This window comes from Bombus huntii, chromosome 1 (genome assembly GCF_024542735.1).
Source record: "Bombus huntii isolate Logan2020A chromosome 1, iyBomHunt1.1, whole genome shotgun sequence".
Lineage (NCBI taxonomy): Eukaryota > Metazoa > Arthropoda > Insecta > Hymenoptera > Apidae > Bombus > Bombus huntii.
Window position 1 is genome coordinate 2,637,881 of NC_066238.1, and position 23,481 is coordinate 2,661,361.

The 23,481-nt window shown below is 34.3% G+C and overlaps 1 protein-coding gene across 9 annotated transcripts in view; it reads right to left on the reverse strand.

Moving 5' to 3' along the window:
* LOC126871420 (titin) overlaps positions 1-23,481 on the reverse strand; it is an 81,542-nt gene that overhangs the window by 41,231 nt on the left and 16,830 nt on the right. For all 9 annotated transcript variants that reach the window (XR_007691650.1, XR_007691651.1, XM_050630255.1 and 6 more), the window contains 6 exons: positions 4,097-4,219; positions 3,286-3,464; positions 2,434-2,681; positions 1,672-1,928; positions 767-958; positions 266-448 (listed from right to left, as the gene is read on the reverse strand). Coding sequence is in view for 7 of the 9 variants with exons in the window: in XM_050630255.1 (XP_050486212.1) it covers positions 266-448; positions 767-958; positions 1,672-1,928; positions 2,434-2,681; positions 3,286-3,464; positions 4,097-4,219 (1,182 nt within the window). In the remaining 2 variants the exon portion in view is untranslated. The remainder of the gene's footprint in view (positions 1-265; positions 449-766; positions 959-1,671; positions 1,929-2,433; positions 2,682-3,285; positions 3,465-4,096; positions 4,220-23,481) is intronic.

Below are 23,481 nucleotides of genomic sequence, written 5' to 3' on the forward strand. Positions count from 1 at the left end.
TCTGAAAATTCTAAAAATTTCAGATAACGATATCTTGACTGTAATTTTCGCAGAGAAACTTGTTGTTTGCTAGTTAAATTTGCAAAAATTGTAAATACTCCAATAAATTGTAAGTACATCTGATTTCAATTCTATAAAGAATGAAGCTCTCGATCATACGAAGGTGAATACTAGAAATCATTCATTGAATCGAACGATTTCATTGACTATGCATGCCAACCGGTCTACTACAATTAAGTTGTCGCTATTAATCTGTGAATCTAACCTCAGCTCCTGGCGCTCCTCTTCCTGTGACATCTAGAAGGGCGTATCCTTCCGCCAAAGGTTTCGCGGTGACGTCCTCGATGGTGGCGACGGTCTGAGCATGGAAACGAGCTAATTTCGTCGAATATGGGGGATGCTCCGTCGTCACCAGCTGAATTTCCAACTGATCTAACTTTGTAATTGCCTTCGAAATAAGAATCACAAACTTCGATATCCTCGTTTTCCACACTGACATTTTTATAATAGAACAAATTAAAAATTCGAAGCTCGTAATTTACATTTTTTTTAATCTTTAGATTCCGTCTTTTTATAATATATAGTATTCGATGTATTTATTATTGTTGGAATATTTATTTATCAATGATACAAAATCAGCAAAATTGTTTTTAATTTATTGTACTAGATTATTTTTTACGAGTAAATAATAAATTTTATTTTATTGCCAATGAATTGGATATAATGGGAATATCAAATAGGGCAAATTTAAAAGGTCAATGCTCACCGATCTCGCCGAATCGAAGAAGGCCACCGCTCTATTCAACAACGCCTCGTACTGATCCAAATCGTTGACATAATCAGCCGCGGCGCCAAGGATCGCGTAAGCTTGTTCTGTCGCCTGTTCACCGGCAAAGTGTCCCGATGACACTAATCGTTCGGTTGACTTCGTTATTTTGATCGATCTGTCTTGAAATTCCTATGTAAAATATGTCGACCAATTTTTTAATAAAAGTACTTAAACCTAAGTATCCTGTAATAGCACTTTGAGAATTGTCGTTTTATTACTACATCCGCTCATTTCTATTCCAAATGTGCCGAATATCTATCGAACTAGGATAAATATTAAAAAGTATGCTGTAAAATGTTAATTTAAAATGTTAACGTTAAAATTGAAAATGTAACAAATATTAAAAAGTATGCTGTAAAAGGTTAATTTAAAATTTCATTTACAATATCATAGACATTGTTCCTAAACATGCAATAATATAATATAAAATAATAATACGTTCAATACTCAGTATGTATTATTAGGTTGTCCGAAAAGTTTCTTTCGTTTCATAAGGCGACAATAGATGAACAACAATTTATTTCTATATTTCTATTATTATGTTCGTGCATAATTCAATAAACATTGTGCGTCTACTATTTCCTTATAAAATGGAAGAAACTTCTCGGACAACCTAATAAAACAATGTATAACAGAGATAAATACCCTAAAAATGCTATGAAAAGTTTATTTATTTGCAATGTCACAAAAAAATTATAGTTCTAGTTTAAGAATTCTCTATCGCGTTTAGGGTAATATATCCAATAAATATAATAATTAAGGATAAACATAACAAAGAAGATAAGAAGATTAGATCAGATAGTTAGAACAGTTAGACTTAAGATATAACAATCATGTGGTACCTTAGCCTCAGCTTGTAACTTTTTCAGTTCGAACAGGAGCAATTCCGCGCTCGATGCGGAATCTCCCAGCTGATCGCAGCTGCTCGACAAAGCAGCGATTCTGTCGTTTAAGATCTCTTCGAGATCACGTAGATCGGTCGCTAACAGAGCTAAAGCCAGGCACTGCTCCAATTGTGTCTTTCTGCTACGAAACGACGCTTCGATCAGCCGTCTCCTGTCGTGAAGCTCTTCCAACCATTTCTCGACTTTCAACACCGCTGTAAAAGAATAAACAAAACGATTTCCTCTTACTACATACACCTACCTATAACATATACCGAAAACACATTTCCAAAATATTTCGAAAATATTTCGAAAATATTTTTACGTTATAACTGCAATCTCTGTACCAGAATTCCAATTATTAACAAAAGGGATATCTCTAAAATTAAAAATTTGAAAAATACTTTAATTCAACGAAAGATGAACATCTTCAAAAGATATAGAGATTTTGGATGGTGTTTCTAGATTTTGTTTTCCTTTTAAAACAAAGATATAGATTATCGTAATATTAACGAGCCTTATCTAAAAAAGGAAGTTCGATGGTGGTAAGATAATTGATTGGATGTTTCAAGGACACGGGCACGCATACCGAAACGGAGCGAAAGGAACACACCACAGTTATGTCATCGATTAAAAGCGAAAGGGAGTGCGCGAAGAAAACTGTGACATTGAATATAATTAACCGTTTTTCCAAAGAAAACATTAACTATAACCGCTCACCGTGATCAGCTTCCAGCTTAATTCTATCCGGTCTGGAATCCAGGGAGCCTTCGTTCGCGATCTCCTTCAGCCGATCCAGTAGACTCTTTCCCTCTTGCAGCGCGCCCATCAACGCCTCGAGCATGTTCTTTCGAAGATCATGGATTTTCGACAAGAAATTCTTTACCGCCTCGATCTCGATCGGCAGCAACGTGTCGTTGCATGCCATCTCAAGAGCTTTCATACTTTCTCGACATTCCTCCGCTCGACTATAGATCGTCAAAAATATTTGTCATTCTATTAGATTTCATTGCATTCGTGTAACAAGGGAAGATTTTATCTTATTTTCCAATAAAATCGAAAGATTTAGAAAAAGATGTGTTGTCCAAAATAATTGTCGTTCTATTAAATTGAATTACATTTATATAGGAAGGGTAGATTTTGAAACAAAATCGAAAGATTTAGAAAAAGATGTGTTGTCCAAAATAATTGTCGTTCTATTAAATTTAATTACATTTATATAGGAAGGGTAGATTTTGAAACAAAATCGAAAGATTTAAAAAAAGATGTGTTGTCCAAAATAATTGTCGTTCTATTAAATTGAATTACATTTATATAGGAAGGGCAGATTTTTAAACAAAATCGAAAGATTTATAGAAAGACTAGAATCGATTTAATTGCCAATATCACACCAAAAGTATTATATTGACGATCTTTGATCCTCAAAAAGTTTTCTGATATTCTACTATTTTTTTTTTTTTTTTTTTTTATTTAAAGTCCAGCTGACTACGTCAGATTTCGTATATAAATATATGCAGATTAACTAGGACTTGCGTGCATAAACAAGTTCTTGAAGTAGCTAATTTTACGAACCATTGAAACAACACGTTAGAATCGAGGATCTGTTTTCGACGTTCCAAAAGCTCGTTCACGTCGCGCCAAGCTTGGCCCAACGTTTCCGCCATCGCGGCGTACACTTCCGCTCTTGGCCTTTGGTTCGAGATCAATTGATCAGCCTGCCGAAGCAATTCCTCTACCGGGCTCTGTTTGCTCTTTTATCAAAAATTCGTTATATTTTATTCGTTGAGATCTTTCTGAAATATCTGTTTTGTATTTAATAGAATTGAATCTATATACAATACATCACGGTACACTTCAGAAACGAAAGAACAATATACGTGAAAATCGTATAATTTTAATTTTCTCCAATACACAGTATTTAAATAAGAAATAAGAAATTAAAAAGATAGCAGTAATATTTCAAAAGTACAAAATATGCAGCATCAAATAAAATATTAGGTTGTCCGAAAAGTATCTTTTTTTTACAGACACGTCTTTTACAAGGACGCATCTTTATACAAACATGAAACCTAATCTGTCAAACGTTGTGATCTTTATCGTGATAGAACAAAATGGATCATTCGATAAAATAATATAAAACGAAAAATGTGCATGCGTTATTTTTTTATAAAATGAAAGAAACTTTCCGGACGACCTAATATATACATCGAGCCTCTCTTCATAACTTTTTCTTCTTCGTTATTTTACTATGCTTCCGTAATTTTCTTATCTTCGTAATTTTGGCAACGATTTTAATGTCGACAATAAATAAATTATAAGGGAAATATCGATATACAAAGTGAAGAAAAAATGAATTTGTACTAATCAGATGTATTTTATTTACCTGTAATCGAAGCAAAACTTCGTCGTGTGCATTCGAAAGCTCGGTAGCCTCCTCCACCGTGGCACCGAGCTTCGTTAGTTCTGGTTGAACCTCCAGAACTTTTAATCTCAGCCATTCTCCGCTCTAGATGAAAGATAAACAGAAAGAAAAGAAGTGTTATGTTCGATAGTCCATTTCAATAATAAGAGACACATACGTTATATACAGATAAATAATATGTTAGCAATTAAAAATAAATAATTTGTTAGCAATTTACTGTTGTGAAGTTCGTATAAGGTAATGATCATACCTCGAGACGCGTAGTACTAAACGAGTCGTCACTACCATTTTAGGAAATCTCACAAGAGATCACCTGAAAACTGGCTAGTCGTCAGATGCACTCGGAAAATGGGAACAAGATTTCATTGAGCCGTAGAACGACCTCGTTGAAACTCTACGAGGATCATGCTTTTTGTTTCCAATCGATCGTTTCAGGTTCATATAGTTTCTATTATATTTGATAATTTTAACGATTGATGACAATTTGTATATTGTTAATATACTTATATCGTAAGATGATGATCTATCACACGAAAGAATTGAAATTTTACGTCGTTATTAACCCCTTAACCTACGATTTACGTTCGAGAATTTTGGGCCGAAAACGTAAACAAGCTATTATATATTATATTATACAGGATGGTTGGTAACTGGTAGTACAAGCGGAAAGGGGGTGATTCTACGCGAAAAAAGAAGTCGAAAATATAGAATAAAAATTTTTCGTTCGAGGCTTTGTTTTCGAGAAAATCGACTTTGAATTGTCGTTCGGTACGCGTGCACTTTATCACGCCTCGTTCTAACGGATCTCACTGTAGGTCGTTGTCTCGGTGGAAGAATTAAAAAAAAAAATTTTCTATATTTTCGACTTCTTTTTTCGCGTAGAATCATCCCCTTTCCGCTTGTACCACCAGTTACCAACCACCCTGTATATATGTTACATAGGATCGTATAGCCTGTATTATCTGTCTTTTGTATTCAAATGTGAAGGCGATAAAAAAAGTATGACACTGTATATTCGAACGAATTGTACTTAGTTTTAGGTATAGTGTCTTTGCTTCGATTTCGCTTTCAACTCACAAAATTTCATTAATACAGAAATAAAACAAACATATACTTTCTCAATATATATATATAACAGAAAGCTAAAGCGTGAATGAAGATACAAATTCATTGCGTAATAGTAAACATTCTGCGCTAGATTAACTTGCGAGAAAGTGCGAAGAGAATCGTAAAACAATTCGCGTGACGTATATCAACAGACCAGAGAATCTTCCTTTTGTTCTCTGAATCTATTTCAAGTCGTTTTCGAGACGAAACGTAAACGAGCATTGAGAAACCATTTCAGCCACGTTTGTTTATACAATAATCTGAAATACCATCGACCCAATTTTTTCGCTGCCAGAACAAGCCAGCATGCACGGTAAAATCGATCTTCTCTGCTGAATCTCCAAGGATCGTAAATTTGCGCATGAGATTGTGAAAATAGCCAACAATGTTTGTATGCACGTAAACGCAACGATGGATTAACGAACGAACAGATAACGGCGTAATCAACGTTAGAATTTCTAACGACTCCGCGAAGGAAATTAAAATGGAGAATGTACGAAGAGAATCTGCAGATTATCCAAATATCTATGAATTTTTACCAATTTTACATACCAGAAAAATCACAGTAAAAAGTAAACGAAAACTTTGGATTACTTAAATCTCCAAAAACGCATCGTTGTAAATGTAACAAATTTTTATGTAAAATTGTAAATTTATCGTCTTGATTACTCCGATATGTAATTCTAAATAGCGTTAACTCTACGAAAATCGATATAAACACCGATTAGCCATCGAACGTTTTAAAGCTATTTATATCTATCATCTTCCTTATGCCAACATTATGAATGTGAAAATTCTCATTTTTGTATAAAGAAGTGCACTGAATGTTTATCTTTCCCTTTTGTTCTATTTTGAACTATTGAATTAGAATGTAATATACGTTGTAAATTGTAAAATAACATTGAATATAACAAATATAGGCAACACATCAACGTAGATTGTATTATAAACTTGATTCATCATTTCTAAAATTATCTGATTATTTTATATTCGAGTGTGAGTTGCTTCTACACAATCCATTAAGTCGCATGTATAATATTGGTATAAGGGGGACGAGATATTTTTGAAAATATTCAGAGGGAAAAGTTAGGCGATAATTCTCGTCTCGTGAATGAAATTATACGACTTCGTTATCTCAATGACTGGGGTTCTTCGTTCTAGCATATATCTGTCCATATGCAAATGGGTCTATTTATGGAGATAGAAGGTACGTTCTATTTTGTTCTGACAAGTGAAAATATGACAAAAGAGCCTACCAGGTTCTTCTTTCTTTGTTTACGATATGAAACTCTAGAAATTTCATAATTAGGATTTTTTAGCTCCTTGGTATTATCCTGAAACTTTTCCTTAATATTAAAATGGAATGATTCTACCGCTAAAAGTAATATATTCTATTACACAGATAATGATATTTCCAATGAATTTTCCATAGGAAATACATTAGAAATTTCGAACTGTTTTTACAATTTCCTGTTTATTTTAATTTCTGTAATCTGTGCAAATCAATTTAAAACCATTCTATGTAATTTTAACAGTAAACTGTCTATACAAATGTGCGAATTAAAAATCCCGCTAGTATAAGTCATTAGCAGAGGAGTGATACATCATCGATCAATCAATCAATCAATCAACATAGGAAATTACGAATTTCAAATCTGTAAATTACATCCCACTAACGTTTCGCCACTTGTGTGCGTTTTTCGAATCGTAATCTTATGAAAATGAGCTATCATAGACCATGCGAATACTGACAATCATTCACTTGAGATTAATCACACAGATTTACGTGAACGCGTTACGTAGGATCGATCGACGTGCAAATCGAATGGATCACCCATCGAACAAACGATCGGTAATCGTAACACTTTCTCAACACGTCGAACATATATCAACGAATAGAGACAGTTCTAATTCGATGATGACGCATTGACAAACCGTCTAGAATAAACGATGACATTTCATCGCTGAATGCAAAATTTAGATTTCAAAAAAAAAAAAAAAAAAAAAAAAAAAATAGCTGCTGGTTTGTGATATTGACAAATAATAGGTGCATTAAAAATAGACAACGAAAAATAAACTTCGAGGCTCGTGTCGAGCAGAAATTGTTAAAGATGAAGAAACGCTGCTACAGTTTCGGGCTTCGTTTTTTAATATCGTAATATCGTTCTGTGTTACGATATTGGCAAATTTTATGAAGATAAAAAATTATAATTTTGCGAAAATTATATTTCAAAATTGTATTTAAATCGCGTCTTTGTGTTATCGATAGATAATGAGTTGGTGTAAATCTATATTCTAGTAAAATCAATTTCACATTTAATATATCCAAGACATATGAATATAATTTCAAATTATACTGTTTCTTTAATTACATTTATAATTATAATATTATATTATTAAACAATAATTGAGAATATTGTAAAATATTTGACATAACTGAAGGAATAAAATCTAAATGATATACATGTACATTGATTTTTATACTTACAACTTTCCATTAAATGTACTTCTGTAATTTAATGATGATCAGCGAAGGAAATTACGAAACGAAAAGAATTACAGTCGCACGTTCATGTTAGTCAAAGATGTAATTACTTGAAAATAGGTAACGTCGTGCGTGGAAGAATTACCTGCATTACATATGTACGTTATTTACATAGCTCTATGACTAAAGTTCATCAATGCATGCATATGTTAAAATATGAAAGGAAACTGCCTGTCGTATAGAATACGCAACACTTTTACAAATGTGCATGCACAGCACCTAACCTAAGCAAAATACACATCTTCCTGAAGAAATTGCAAACTTAAATAAATATTTACTATTATCCCATTTTTCGTAATATGTCCGGTGAGAATACGAATAAAAATATAATAAAACGTAAATAAAATGTGTATAGTCTATGAACTAAGACAATTTAAAAATTGTATTGTACATGCATATAAAAAATATATACATGTATTCTATATTTAAAAAAAAATATTTATATACATGGAAAAATGATTAATTTAAAAGTTATTTTAACTTTGATGATGTAAAACTTCGTACGAAAAAACAAGGACGACACAGAATTGTTCTGCTTTTATGTTTTTCTTGTCTTTCATGAGTCATAAGTTTTACAAAATTAACGTTGAAATGTCTCTTAAATTAATCAATTTTCCATCCAAATATCTGGATACTTTTTCTGGAGAATTAAAAAATGCATCTAATGATGTATAAAAAAAGAAACGTATTCCATTTTAAAAAATAAAAGAGATTTTAGCTTTTTTTTGAAGTTTTTAATACCACAATGCGTAGATGGTTGAAAGTTGCTTAATATTCGTTCGAAACCTTTTTTCTTCTTTCTTGTCCGGCTATCGGAAGCGCCTGAAAAATCGTGAAGATTTCTAGACCATCCGGTATATAGATATAATAAAAAACTGCCACTTGAGCCTCTACGAATGTACAGAAAATTGTTTATTTCCAGAATATTTTCAACACGAACGATTCTTGCTTTATCACATAAACAATCCTCTGTTTGTCAAATATTTTGAAAATAAATCATTTTTAATTTTATTGAAGTTGTAATTGTAAAATATTGTTAAATAAAATATTGTTAAAGCCACGTGCTACGTTCAACGATTGAAACGTACGTTTCAACGAGGTGTTCCTTCGTGGTGAAGCAACAGAAGATTCCAGCAAATAGAGCCTGGTAGGTACATATCAGCGATCTACACGAGTCTAGGCGCGAAATTTTATTACGCGCAAACGACATTGGTACTCGTTCGGTGGTGACATCATATCACTGTCTGTGCCAGCGGTTTATTTGTAGCGAATCGTCGCCGCGTCACTCTAAATCCTTCGTTTACGCGCGATCGCCGCTCTCTCAGAAGAATTCTAGCCGCGCCGCCCACGTGCAGATCTTTTTCTTGCTCAAGTTCAAGCGTTACATCGTCTTCATCCGTGGAGATTATGTTTCAAAACGCAGAGATTTTTAAATTTCCGAACTTTTTCATCGTCAATTATATTCGTTTTTCCGTTTCGTTGCGATTCGCTGGGTTCGTGAACTTTGAATCAATTACACGCGTGAGGTTTCCACACTGTTGCATCACGTTTGCACGTTGCGTTTTACAAAGTGGAAATTGTTTCTGTTAATAGTATTTTTAGCGATCGAAGATTTATGTAATATCGTAGTTCGCAGATTCCTTTTTTTTTCTTAACTGAAGAATATATCTTTTAGTTTCGTATCAATAGAATTTCGAATCAATAAAATTTAATATCCTATTTTATATACATTTTTTATGTACAACCATTGAACGTTTCGTATCATTCAGGTACCAGCGATCAACTAACAATTTATATGGATTGATATTTATATGGATTTATATTTTTATTTATTAAATCGGGAAAAGTCACTCTGATTTTAGCAATCTCTTTTTATGCACAAAGACGATGGAAAACTTAATTTCTTCTCATACTTAAATATAACATGATTTACTTAAATTAGCATAAAATTATTAATTAAAATGTAGACGTGTCAGATGAGAAAGTACATACGTATCTACACGATTTCTAAAACTCCCCTTTCTTTTATAATAAAATTTATTATATTAAGGCACAATGATTGTTCCAATATACCGTCCATTACTGTTTTGCCGTTCTAAGTTATTTATTTACAACAATCGCATCACTACCGCAACTTGCAATTGGATAATTCAAACGCACTATGACGCACCATTTGCGTCGATTGAAATGAAAGCGTACAAACTTATGGGAAAAAATTTCGTTAACGAACCCTATTCCTCTCTAATTATACGTTATATCCATATTTCCATTTTAATTATACATAGCAACCTCGATTAGTATAACACGAGAGATCACGATTAAACTTAACACAATAATAATCTATAATTAATTTCAATTAAATACAATGTTGAACAGGATAGTTTAAACAGAAGCAAAGGATAGATCCGTCGATATGCGAAAGGTTTAAACGGTGGAAGAGCAACGAAAGACGTGTTATGCGGTCGAGGACGCAGATACAAAAGGATTTACGATAGTGTCTCTTGTGCTTATTCACCGACACTGGTAGAACCTCAATTACGTTTACGGTACACGCCCGTAATTATACTTCGTCTTTCTCGCCTTGAAATTAGATACAACAATACCGCTAGAAATATTGCGAATTCCATTGTAGAATAATAAAAAGCACAGATTGAAACCGCACGCGCCGTTAACTTTCGGTCGCCATTGTTACTACTTTCTGAATGGACAAAAAGTAGTAAGTGGAATATTTGATGTGCAAGTATGTACGTTAGCAATTTGTATGGAGAAAGTTCAATATCGGCTACATACGTCATTTTATCGCGTTAAACGTGAAACGACATTTCACATAGATAATTTCTTATTTGAAGAATTTTATTAACTTTTCTCCTGGATTTATCAGGATTTATCTAAATTTATCAGATGATCTGCCATTTCGAGTTAATTTCAGTAGAGAGAAACTTTTATTTTATTTCGTAACGAAAAAGAATTTTATCACGTTGTACAATTTCTTCGTTGATAATATACACTTTTCATAGATCCTGTTTGAATCAGCTTTCGCGAAATCGAGTTTGATCGGTAGAGGCTTACACAACGTATTTACATTTGTCGTCTTTCTAGTAAAAGAAAGTAAATAATAAAAAATGATTACCAATTTCAATGTTCACGTTATTCTAATTATAAAATAAAAAAAGATCCTTGATCCTTGTTGTGTATAAAAATAAAAGATTTTCTGGTAGAAAAGAGTTGCATATAAAAAGCTTCCTATTCGATTACTAGAAATTCCTCGATCTTTGTTGCGTATAAAAATAAAGAAATTTGTAGTGGAAAAGAGTTGCGTATAGACAGCTTGCTATTCAATTACTAAAAATTCCATAGAACCCAGGAATTTCGATAGAGGCTCGGAATCAGCTTAGAATCCAGTCAGCTCCTCAAACTCCATCAAACATTTATCAAAGTAAAGAAAATGAAATTATTCATTATCATATTCGTACCAGCGTTAACTTCAAATTAATAACACGATAAACAGGTGATTCAATATAGATACAGCTGGAAAAGTGATCCGAAATTTTCAGCCGCTGCTAATAACGAAAATTTGAGCTGTCAAAATACAGCCTCACACTTGTCGTATTGTTCGAGCAATTTCGTTCGTCGACAAGATGGATCATTGGCGGCGTGAATAAATCATTGAAGCGGCATTTGTGAAGAAGCAGTCGGAATGAAAGCGACGACGGATTTCCGGAGCGGCCAGGGATGCTTCTAAATCTAAATGCGAGCTCGCGGGCAAAATCGAGAAGAGAGAGAAAGAGAAAGAGAGAGAGAAAGGGAGAGAGGATAGAGGACTTAACCCCTTGTGAAAATGGAGAAAGAGAGAGAGAGAAAGGTGGCGTAGAAACTAGAGAGATCGGTGTGGCTGGGTTCGTCGACCCGGCAGTTCGGCCACAGAAAGACGAGATATGCTTCCATTTTCATCTTTGGCAGCCTGCCAAAGTTTCGTCTGGGCCGATCTCATCTCTTACTATACCGCCATCCGTCAACGACGATATTTCTTCCGCCCATTTTTCTTTTTTCCTTTCTCTTTTTATCGCTCTTTTCTTTATCTCGTCTCTGAGACGAATTCATAAGGTATACACAAACAACGAATAATTAAAGGGAACTAGAGCGTTTCGAACCGAGGGTGTCGAAGTTAATTTTGTTACAGGAATAAAGCATGAAATTCACAGAGATAAAATCGCATTGTCTGTTTTGTATTTTTAGGTATTCTACACGGATAAAGTGGTATAAAATTGAAAGGTGAAATCATATTATCTATTTCGTACTTTTAATCGGATCGTAGTAATTAGATTAGTTAATTAGATTAGTAGTAAGTAAGATTATATTATAACATAATATTCAATGTAATATTATATGAGTATACCGATGGTAATAAAAAGATCTGAGATAGTTGAAGCTTTTTATAAATCGAAAAGAAACAGATTAGGATAACAAGACTAATAAAATTATATAGGAAAATTATATACAATTCAACGATATTAGGTTATCCGAAAAGTTTCTTTTGTTTCACAAGGTGATAATAGATGAACAACAATTTCTGTTTTATATCATTTTATTGAATTAAGTGTGATCCATTTCGTTCTATTTCTATTATTATGTTCGTGCATAATTCAATAAACTAATATAAAACAAAACACATTGCGCGTCTATTATTTCTTTATAAAAGAAAAAAAAACATTTCGGACAACCTAATACTATATCTGTGTATGTTATATTCAATGTAACACGGATAACGAAATGACTTGTGAAGAATTCAAAAATGAAAAATTCGAAAGAAAATATCGGATAAAGTAAAATAAGATACGCGACGGAAACTTAGTACAAACGCATTGGTACAATTTTCCCCAAAAATGAGTTCAATAGAAGAAGACAGTATATAATGCTATTTCACGTTTGAATGTATAGAAGTTTCTCTATGAAGATTCACATTTCATCGTGCAAATTTTTCTTAAATTAAAGGTTGCGATGCTTGTATTCATATAAATTAAAATATTTATTACGATTTATTAGGTATAAAAATACATATAATTTTGTACCTTTTACACACAAAAGAGACAATAAATTTATCCTGAACGATAGACAAGATATTCGAAAGATAACGAAGAATGGCCATCTTTTATTTCCAAAGTATTCTTCTAAACGGTAAAAAGTTCAAATACTGTACAACCTCCAGGCAAAACACAATTAACACTAGGTTTACAGGACCCGTCAATCTGACGGATTTCAAACTTCGAAATGAAATAGCCCAAAAACCATAGCATTAACTTGTACCATTTTGTAAATTAATAATTTGATAAATCATTTCATTTAAATCGTAAATTAATCATTTCGTTCAAAGAATTTATACACACGATTATTTTTTCCTAAGCTTTCTAATTTTTGAAATTTGTATGCAGTATACCTATCTTTACGAAACCAATCAAATTGACAGGCTAGCTAATTTCATAAACAATCCTTATATGTTTGCTTCGTTCGTAAAAGTTTCAATTATTGTAAACAGTCTCCGCTTATTGTAATTATTTACAATAGGGTAATTGAATTTGGGCACAGTATCTTTTTATGTGCTCAATAAATATCATTACCCTATACCGTTAACACTAGAACTACCATACCAATCAAAATGCCTGGTTCTACAATTTTATAAATGTGTCAATCGTCGTTTAGGGATTATTGTCCTAGATGGATTAATAATACCAAAAATGTACTACATAACATGGAATTGCTTCTGTAAGAAAGTAATAGATCAATAAATATACAAATATTCTATTATTACGTATTTTTTAAAGACCAGTCATTTTCGCTGCTGTTGGTAGAAATAGCTTCGTGTTAACTATCGGTAGTTCTAGTGTCAATATTATTGTTATCATTTCCACGATAATTAAAAAAAAAGACTTTTTACTTAATAATAATTTATTTAAACGCGAAGCCTAATATTCTTCAATTCGGACTTAATTTGAATAAATCGATTTTTTAAAGAAAATGCGTATTTTCGTTTACCCGTCAATTTAATGGGTGCTCGTAGAGATAGGCACAATAAGTTAACGAACGTAACGCAAGAATAATTGTCGACCAAACGACGTTCGTCTCTGTCAACGAACCCGCGCACGATCGTTTAATCGATTCAACCCGCTAAACGCCCATAATTCCCGATTGCTCAATAACGCCGACCACAGACGCATCCCCCTGATGTAACATCCATCACGGAAGAACGATTCTCTTAACGCAAGAGACTTAACACGAAACAAATTACTGGAGTCGCGAGGAATAATCCGAGGTATCCTTATCGGCCACTCAAACGATCCTAATCCATCACCGTGACAACGTTTTCTCAGAACAGAAGAGTAATTCTCGAAGCATCGAACGATCTTTCGAAAGTGATGTCTCGCGAGTCGATTTTTCCGCAGCGAAATCCCCGACAATCCGTGAAACGAAGCGAGAATCGTAGAAAACCTATACTTTTTTTCATCTTTGTCGAATCTCGTCGCGTGCACGACGTGGACTGCGATGTTCGAGCGAAATACGTGACGTATACAGTGTGTCCCAGCAATCATGTTGAAGTCAGCAAGAAGGCGATTTTACACACGTGAAAAAAAGAAGTCAAAAGCATAGCACAGATCATGTGGTTTTTTTTTTTGAGGAAATCGAGTTTCCCGTTTGTCAAGTATATTTAAACTTGGCTAATTACCGACTGGATACGACTAAACGATCGACAGCTGGCTATTCTAAGTGCGAAAACGAATAAAAAATGTGGAATAAAATTTGTCGATTTAAGGTGTCGTTTTCAAGAAAATAAAGTCCAAACGTGTTTAAGAATCTCGTGCACGCGTATGATAAATTTTCACATTTATTTTCCTCGGTTAGAGGAAAGAACAAAGCGTCCTATGAACAAATTTCATTCCACATTTTCGACTTACCGTCACGTGTGGAATAACCTCCGCTCGATGATTTACTTCCATCTCGTGGGAAATTAGCCAAGTTCAAGTTTACGCTTTTCGAACTCGATTTTCTCGAAAACGGGGCGTGATACGAAAAAATGGTATTTTACATTTTCGATTTGTTTTTGCCCATAGAATCTCTATTGCTAATTGTATGGACACGAATATGCTGGCACACCCTGTATACGAGAGAGATCTCAAGAGAGAAACGCAAGAAGAGGAGGCAGTCCTCGACAGACTCCTAGCGCGGACCAACTCTTCGACAAACCAGCGCAATTTCTCTTAAAGGCGTTGGCATGGCAGCGGACACGACGAGCCGCCCGATCGAGATATCCTGCAAAGATACTATCGCGAAACGAGTTTTAATATCGGTGCATTCGAATCGTGCGAAGAACCTAACGAAAAGAATTCCGCGGCAAACCCGCTGGGAGCCACTTAACGCCGTGAAGCGTCCACTAACTTTGTTTCGTGTCACATTGCCTTCTCATTTTCTTTTTTCCTTTCGTCTTTATCAGATACGGACTTTACGTGGTACGTAACGTTAGGTGATTAGCAACGAAATTAACATACTTTCGTAATAAAATGGAAACCACGAATGAGGATCTAAAGCACATCCAGCGTACTTTGGGGAAAAGCGGTTTTTAATTTACACTGTTCCATGAATTTTGAACGCCTAACTTGATTCTTGCGTTCGACATTACATCGCCTTCCTATAAAATATCTGCGATCTGCATCGAAACGATCGACAGGAGCTGTAGAACCATACTTTATTCAATTTTGACGAAAATGTGCCATATTCGAAGTCCCCGTTTTATCTTCTTTATATCGAAATTTGTAGCGAAACAAGAAAATTTTCCATAGTAAAATTCTCAATGAGGATTAGTAGACCGTACAAAGATCGTTTCCTTTTTCTCGTGTCGTAATTCAAACAGAAGAAGAAAATTATGGCTTGTCATCTTCGGACAGGTATGAGAAAATTTTCTTTCTTTTCTTCCCTTCGACGTTGTGTATGATATTATGTTTTGTCGTTTATGGACACGTGAAAGTTTTTATAACTTGCATGATTCAAAGATTAATCGTAGACACAGGCCAAGGTTATTCCATAAGACTTAATGTTGCAATCATGTCTCCTGATCCATCTTGCCTTTAATTTATCGTGAGTGAAAAACAAGTAAATGTAATTTATACTTGGAATAGCTCGTAAGATTACATTACCTGAATTTATACTTCGTAAATCAATCGTGAAACTAGTAATAGCGTTATCAAGTTACTCGTTAGCAGGATGTATTAAATACCAAATTAAAAGACACGAAGATATTTATCTCCAACCGGTACAACTGAATTAAGATGACACACGAAACAAGATAAAATTTCAATTCAAAGATAAAAATCAAAGTGTCTTTATCTTACTGCTAGTACAATAATTATACAACCGATATAAGATCTTTGTCCAATCCTAATTTCTTGTTCAAATCAATTAAACGTTATTCAATTTTATATTAATTTCGTATTAACGACACAGCTTTTCCAAAGAAATTTTTCAGTCTGTGGAAACGTTTTATTCCAAGTTTGTTAAAGACAGCCCGCTGCTACTTCTCGTAACACGCTGTTCTATGTTTAGTGCTATAAAATATTCATTACATTTCCTCGAGTCATAAAATGTATCGCTACACGGAATAAAGTTACGACTTGATTAATTGACTCTCACTGAGGATCTAAAGCTGTTAACTGCAATTCTGGACAATTTCTTAATTCCGTTACGTAAGTATACGATTAATGTTCCATTCTCAAGAAACAAATAACTCACTCGCACAGAGTTCATTTACTGTACATATTGTATATTCCAAGGCAAGTTTAAAATATCCCATCATTTTTCTCTGCATTTTGGTGCAGTTGAAACGAAGTTGATCAACGCGGCTGCTACCGAGCGACTCGATCGTGAAACTAGAAGGATGATACTTTGAACTGTTGAGATATTTGATCGAATACGAATTCTCCAAATTCTCGGCTTATTAGCATCGACACGTAGCAAGAAGTTTCGCAAATCCATCGTCCAATTAAAATTAACAAAATTCCCGTCGCTGTTGTAATTTTCGAAACGATAGAATCCACAAGAAAGAAATGGGCAGGCGAACATCTGCATGACCCATTCAACCTCGAACCCGCGAATTTCGCGGTGAGATCGAGCGCGTCGAAACTGTGCATACGTTGGCGATGGCGACGCTGATGACAATGAAAACGAATTGCACGGCGAGTAGAGTGAAAGTGAGGCCCGCAGCGAGTCTGATTGCACGCGGTCTCGCAAAGTCACGCGTGCAGACCGCGTATATCGCGCGCGTGTCCCTCGAGAAGAACGATGGGACAGTAACCAGTTAGGCTGGAGCGCAGCCATATTCGGCGGTCAAAAATTAGGACGAGCCTGTTTCTGAGCGCGAGCCTTCGTAATTTCGATTCACGTTCGCGCTCTTTTTATCGATGCGACTCTTCCGTAATCGCATGCGCTGGCATTCGATTCACCGTTGCACGTGATCAAATTGTCCACGCTCGTTCGAAACGAAGCGTAAATTGGAATCAATCTCACAACGAGATTTCTTCTCTCGTTTTTCTATACGTATTTTACACAAGGGACTTTCAGCGTTTTCTTTTTCTTTTCTTTTTTTCATCGCGCAATATCTTGTAATAAACTAATTGCTGAAATTTTGCGACGCACTAGATACAATGGAAGACTTAACATTAAAACTATCGATAATTAACACGAAGTTATTTCTACCAACAGCAGCGAAAATGACTGGTCTTTAAAAAATACGTAATAATAGAATATTTGTATATTTATTGATTTATTACTTTCTTACAGAAGCAATTCCACGTTATGTAGTACATTTTTGGTATTATCAATCTATCTGAGACCATGATCCATAAACGAGGATTGGCATATTTATAAATTTGTAGAACCAGTCATTTTGATTGATGTGGTATTGCTAGTGTTAGCATCTAGCGATCGATCCGGAATTTTCCTGATAACCGATATCATCATATCGAATGATACGCGGTAAAAATTGTAAAAACGCGTGACAAGTTGTAGAAAACGAGGAAACTGGTTAATTGGAGTTCGATAAACAGATTGTAGGACCCTTTTACACTTTAACAAGTACCGGTCATTTTCACTGGTATTGGTATAAGTAGCCTTGATACAAAATTATTTTCAGTTTGAATACATAAAAAGTAGAATAAAATTCATTATATTATTCTTTTGGTTATCGTTGCCAAAGTCGTTACATCATTGCGGGAGAAAATACAACATGAAGTAGGAATTTGAAAATAAAATTGTAAAACCAGTCAATTTCATTGCTGTGGTAGTTCTATAGATTTTTTTTATTATTTATTAAAATTACAATCAATTCTCGTGTTGAGAATTCAGTAATTTTTCTGGCGTGGCGCAGTAACATGGCTAATTATTTATAATAAGTTAATACTAGTGTTGATAGATGACACAAAAATGTTGACTAAATGCTCGCTTTATAGCTAATTATTGCGTGTTTTAGAAATTTTCGCGGTACACTCGTTTGAAAATCACTGATGTTTTACACAGATACGCGCGATGATAGTGTTCATTAATCATTTTGTCTAGAACTGAGAAAATTTTCCGATAAATACGCTTATTTCTTCGCGAGGCTGCGCATCGTTCGTTTATCACGCGACGCAATGTTCTCAAACAATACGTATTGCTCTGAAGTAACGTCAGAGTATTTGTCAATGTGTTTATTTTGCAAACGACTGATCATCGACGTGCACGTGATTCTAGCGCAAGTTAAGAATCCTCGGAATAAAAAGCGACCCGGAAATCGAACGTGTCTGCTCGAGGATTTCTGACACAGATAAATCGAATTCCTCGACTCTCTCCTAAGGTGAACGGTGAATGATTTTGAACGTAGGATTCTTTAATTGTCTTCTTGAATTGCTTTGTCCTTGATTGAGTTTAAGCTTGTTCGTTGAATCGACCGGTGCCGCTGAAAAGATTTTTCTTTGGGTTATTTGAGTTGCTGGTTTTAATCTTGGAGCTTTTTTTGAAGGGATCAAGGTTACAATACTGATAGAGCATCTTAATATCGTCGAAGAATAGGAAAGTTGTGAAACAAATTCTTTATATTAACACCACATGTATAGCAATCTGTACATTTTTCGAGATTTTTGTATGTGATTTTTAAAATATCGAGTTACTGAACTTGTAAATTGAAATTGTAAAAGTATTGTTTGCGTAAACTGAAATAAATGATTGTTCGATATGAGATATTGCTTTAATATGAGATGATTTTAATGCATTTTTAAGGAACGGAGAAGTTACGAAAGATCAATACCTATTAACAAAGAACAATAACTATTTTTCGAGAAGAACGTGACAACCCCGGCTATCCATTTTTCGAACCAAATGATCCAAACGACGTTTCCTCGTCGCTAAGAATCCATCCATTAATCTAAATCAAAGGCACTCAAGGATAAACGAACCTTGAAACAGGAAAACACTACTTGAAGTATCTGCCCAACTTGAAATCGTACGACCATAAACCACAATTCGCGAATACGACGCATCAAGTCTGTGAAGCAATCTCGAAACAAAGAAACAGCATTACAAATGTTAAGGATGAAAATAACAGACAAAACGTTAAAACTCGTCGATAAACAGTGACCATGAAAAGATGAAAATACTCTGCAACCACTGCACATACGATCTTCCCATTCATTTTATTCCATTACTACAAAATCAATCGTACATAATTCAATAGAATAATATAAAACGAAAAATATCGTGCGTCTGTTATTTGTTTATAAAACGAGAAACACTTTTGGAACAACTTAATGCAAAACATCGAACATCGATTTTATACATTTTGCCTACACGAAACAAATCTAAAACTCGAACAACTCGCAACAAAGGAAATCTTCATTCGCAAATGTTCCAAAATCCTGAAAATTTCCATCGAAGGAAACGAGATCTACAGTGAAATAAATCGAACGTCGACGATCAGGTTAGAAGGGACGAATTAACATCGAAAAGAGGCAAAGGAGCAACGTTCTCTCAGCAGCACGAGCTTGAAAACCCGCGTTCTATCTGAGACCCGGATCGAAGGCGGTACTTGAAGATGACTGTACCGCCACCATGGGGTCCCGTCTTTGGGCCGTCCACCTTATTTCCCTTTTTCTTTTTTTCTTCGGTCCCTTCGCAGGCAGGAGTCAGTGTCGTAAGGTCGTAGGTACGATATAGGCAGAGGCGCGGAGGAAGGATCACGCCCGCCGTCTCCTATAATACCGGTTTGTTAGATTACACGAGAACGTACAGCAGATCCATGCCACGGTAGATCCTCTTGGATCTACCAACGCGCGCACTAACCTTTGTGCGTCTGCCTACCTGTCTGTGCGTCCTTTTCGTCCGGCGAATGCGACAACGTGCATCGACGGAATTAACGATGCGATAAAACGAAGCTTCGTGGAAATTCATTGGACACCAGGTTTTATGGAAATAATAAATTTATTCGAGAAAACAAATTTACGTGGAACGTTTGCGTTAGATGAGCATCGAACAATGTTTGTACTGTCTGGAATGAAGTTCTTCATTTTTCATTTGCAAAGTTTTTATCATGAAACTTCTATAGTTCTCGATAAATCTTTAAAAGATCTGATTGAACCACTGTAAGATGACCGAAGAAAAAAAGAAATTGAGCTTTTTGGACGAGATAACCGAAGAATACGAGCAATTCTGAATAGTTTTCACTGGATAAGTAATTTTATTATTCTTGTAAGATTCATTTTTGACGACTTTCCATTACAACCAAGAGTTATCTTGTTGCCAAAAAATAGCACGACCATAGCAAGGAATATTTTCGATTTAACTTTTAAAGACAAGCAAAAGTTTATCAATTTTAAGTAGAAAGTTTGTTTCCGTAGCAAATTTTTAATATTTTCGTATGGGAAAAATTGTTTTAGTTAACAAAATGTGACCTGATAGAAGTTTCTTAGAATTAGCTAGCCATAAAAATGGTATCTTTGAGAAGCAAGTTGGAGATATTTATCTATTGTTATCCCATAAGTGTTTGCGTTTCGACATTGTTTTAGATTAATATATTTGACGGAAGGAAGTTGTAAATTAACGCTGATTTGCGCCGAAACAGATACGTCACGATATCACTTGATAAATGAAGCAACTACAATTACCAGACTGATTTTATGACGCTTTGTAAGTCATTGTTATGTTATCGTGTTATTAATAGATACGTACAATCCCGTCTGTTGCCTCTTCAAAATTACAATAAGCGTATACCTACTCAAACTTCATCTACATGTCGTTTCTCCAATTTTTCGTTCTTACTGTCACATTGATACAGATGCAAAAAGTGAGTACAGTGGAAAAATAAATAATTTGTAAATTTGTTCATTGAAAATTGTTTAATATCTTATTTGCGATATATATGTACACGCACATAACGTTAAATCATGTCAAATAAATAGTAGGCAAATAAATGGTAAATAATGTCAAATTGATACGAATGCAAAAAGTACAGTGGAAAAATAAATAATTGAATTTGTAAATTAGTTCATTGAAAATTGTTCAATATCTTATTTGAGATATATATGTACGCACACATAACGTTAGATCATGTCAAATAAATGGTAAATAGTGTCAAATTGATACGGATGCAAAAAGTAAATACAGTGGAAAAATAAATAATTGAATTTGTAAATTCGTTCATTGAAAATTGTTTAATATTTTATTTGGGATATATATGTACGCACACATAACCTTATATGCATAAACAAAAAGGCAGATTAAATTATATTAAAATTTAGATTATCGTACGTGGATATGAAAAATTGTCTGATACATTCGCATTGTTCAGTCTTGATACTACAGATTTTGTAATTTTTCTACCGATTTATCACATGATAGATATCTAATTGCTGTGTAACTATAATACATATAAATTACAAATATAATAATTATATGTGATTATAATACATATAAATAAACATATAAAAGATATAAATATTCACAAAAAAAAGAAACGATGTACTGCACACGTACCGCTTTGTAAATACATTTATCTCGACGCGTAAAATTGACAGAAGAAACAGACAAGGGTTAAACTGCGACCAGCTAATTGCCCTCTAAAATTATCTGGTAATTTGTAAATTACCTAGCGCGTTAATTAACTTCCTCGTGATGTACAGCAGAAACCACGTCTGCATTAGCGATCGTCGTTGAAACAATGAGTCATTATTTCAACGCGAGGGTAACGATTCTGCCTCGAAATGCAAATGTATATCCTGAGAGGCGTGTAATCGATAACGCCGTGATGTAACTGTAACCGGTAATACCGTGATGTAATGGAACGAACCAGTTGTATAGGTGTTATCGTGTGTTTTCATGATAAGATCGTGTGACGTGTATGAAACATGGAGGCGGAGAAAGGGCGGAGAAAATGAAATAAAAATTAAAAAAAGTGAAAAGAAGAAAAGAGGAGGAAAGTCTGTCGTCTGTTACGAGGTACGTTTGTTAGATAATGCGAACCTTTATCCTTGCGTCGTATGATAATATCTTCACGAGCCGCGAGGCTGCGAATTATCGCCACCAAACAAATTGCTAAATTGTTTGACGCTAATTGCACGTGTTTGAGACAGCCATTGGAAAGTATGGAAAAATAAGTATTTGCGAGAATTTTCGTCGCGTTAAATATTCACCAGTTTGCAATGTCAGATGTTCGTGCACGAGTCAAAAATTTAACGTAAACGATGGCGAAGGAGAGGCTTTTTGAAAAATTCCTGATATTAATACTGAAGCGTATGATTAATGTTTAAGTTTTCGGTAATCAAATAATTATCTGCAGTGCAGTTGATCGATTTGACGTGTGCGAGGTTCATTTATCATACGGATAAATGTAATTAATAACGAATCATTCTATCGTGAAGAAAAATAAGAGAAGATAGAGAGGTTGATAAAGAGAAAGTTATTCTCCAGTGAAGATAAAAAACTGACAAGTTAAAATATGTACAATTAATCGTCTCGTCTATTACACTCATCGAATTTCTCCGTTTCTCATTTCTATTTATTCCTACGATTTAGACAATTTCTTTACCGTAAAGAAATTTTTATTAAACTACAAATTTAAGCAGGCTGCTAACGAATATTTAGCAGATGTTGACAAAACGGAATTTTCGTCATAAATTAACGACTTAATGTCAAGAGAAGTTCATGTTAAAACAGAAAAATATACACGTGCTGTCGATATAGGATATGTTTCATTCCAAATATGTAATTCAAAAATTGAAAAAAAGAAAAAATGTTGAAAATAAAAGGTTAAGACGAATGCCTCGGATTACGATATTTACAATAATTTACTATACTGAAATAATGAGACAGATTTTCCTCGAATAGGGTCTAACGATTGGAATTGCCTCTTAAGGATAACATAGAAGAAACCAAATGAAAACCTACGATGACCTTATTCAACGAATCCACGAAAAAAATGTGTTGGACCGGTTCCAGTTATAGGTCACACAGAGATAAACCTCACTTTCCTCGAGTCACTAAATCCAACCATACTTTTTCAAGCGTTATCAACGCATATAAATAATCGAAATCGAGATTTCAACATTGTGTGTGTGTGTTAGAGTTTAAGACAGACTATATCAAACTGTAAACTGCAATCAGGAAAAATTCAATAGAGAATTCTGGA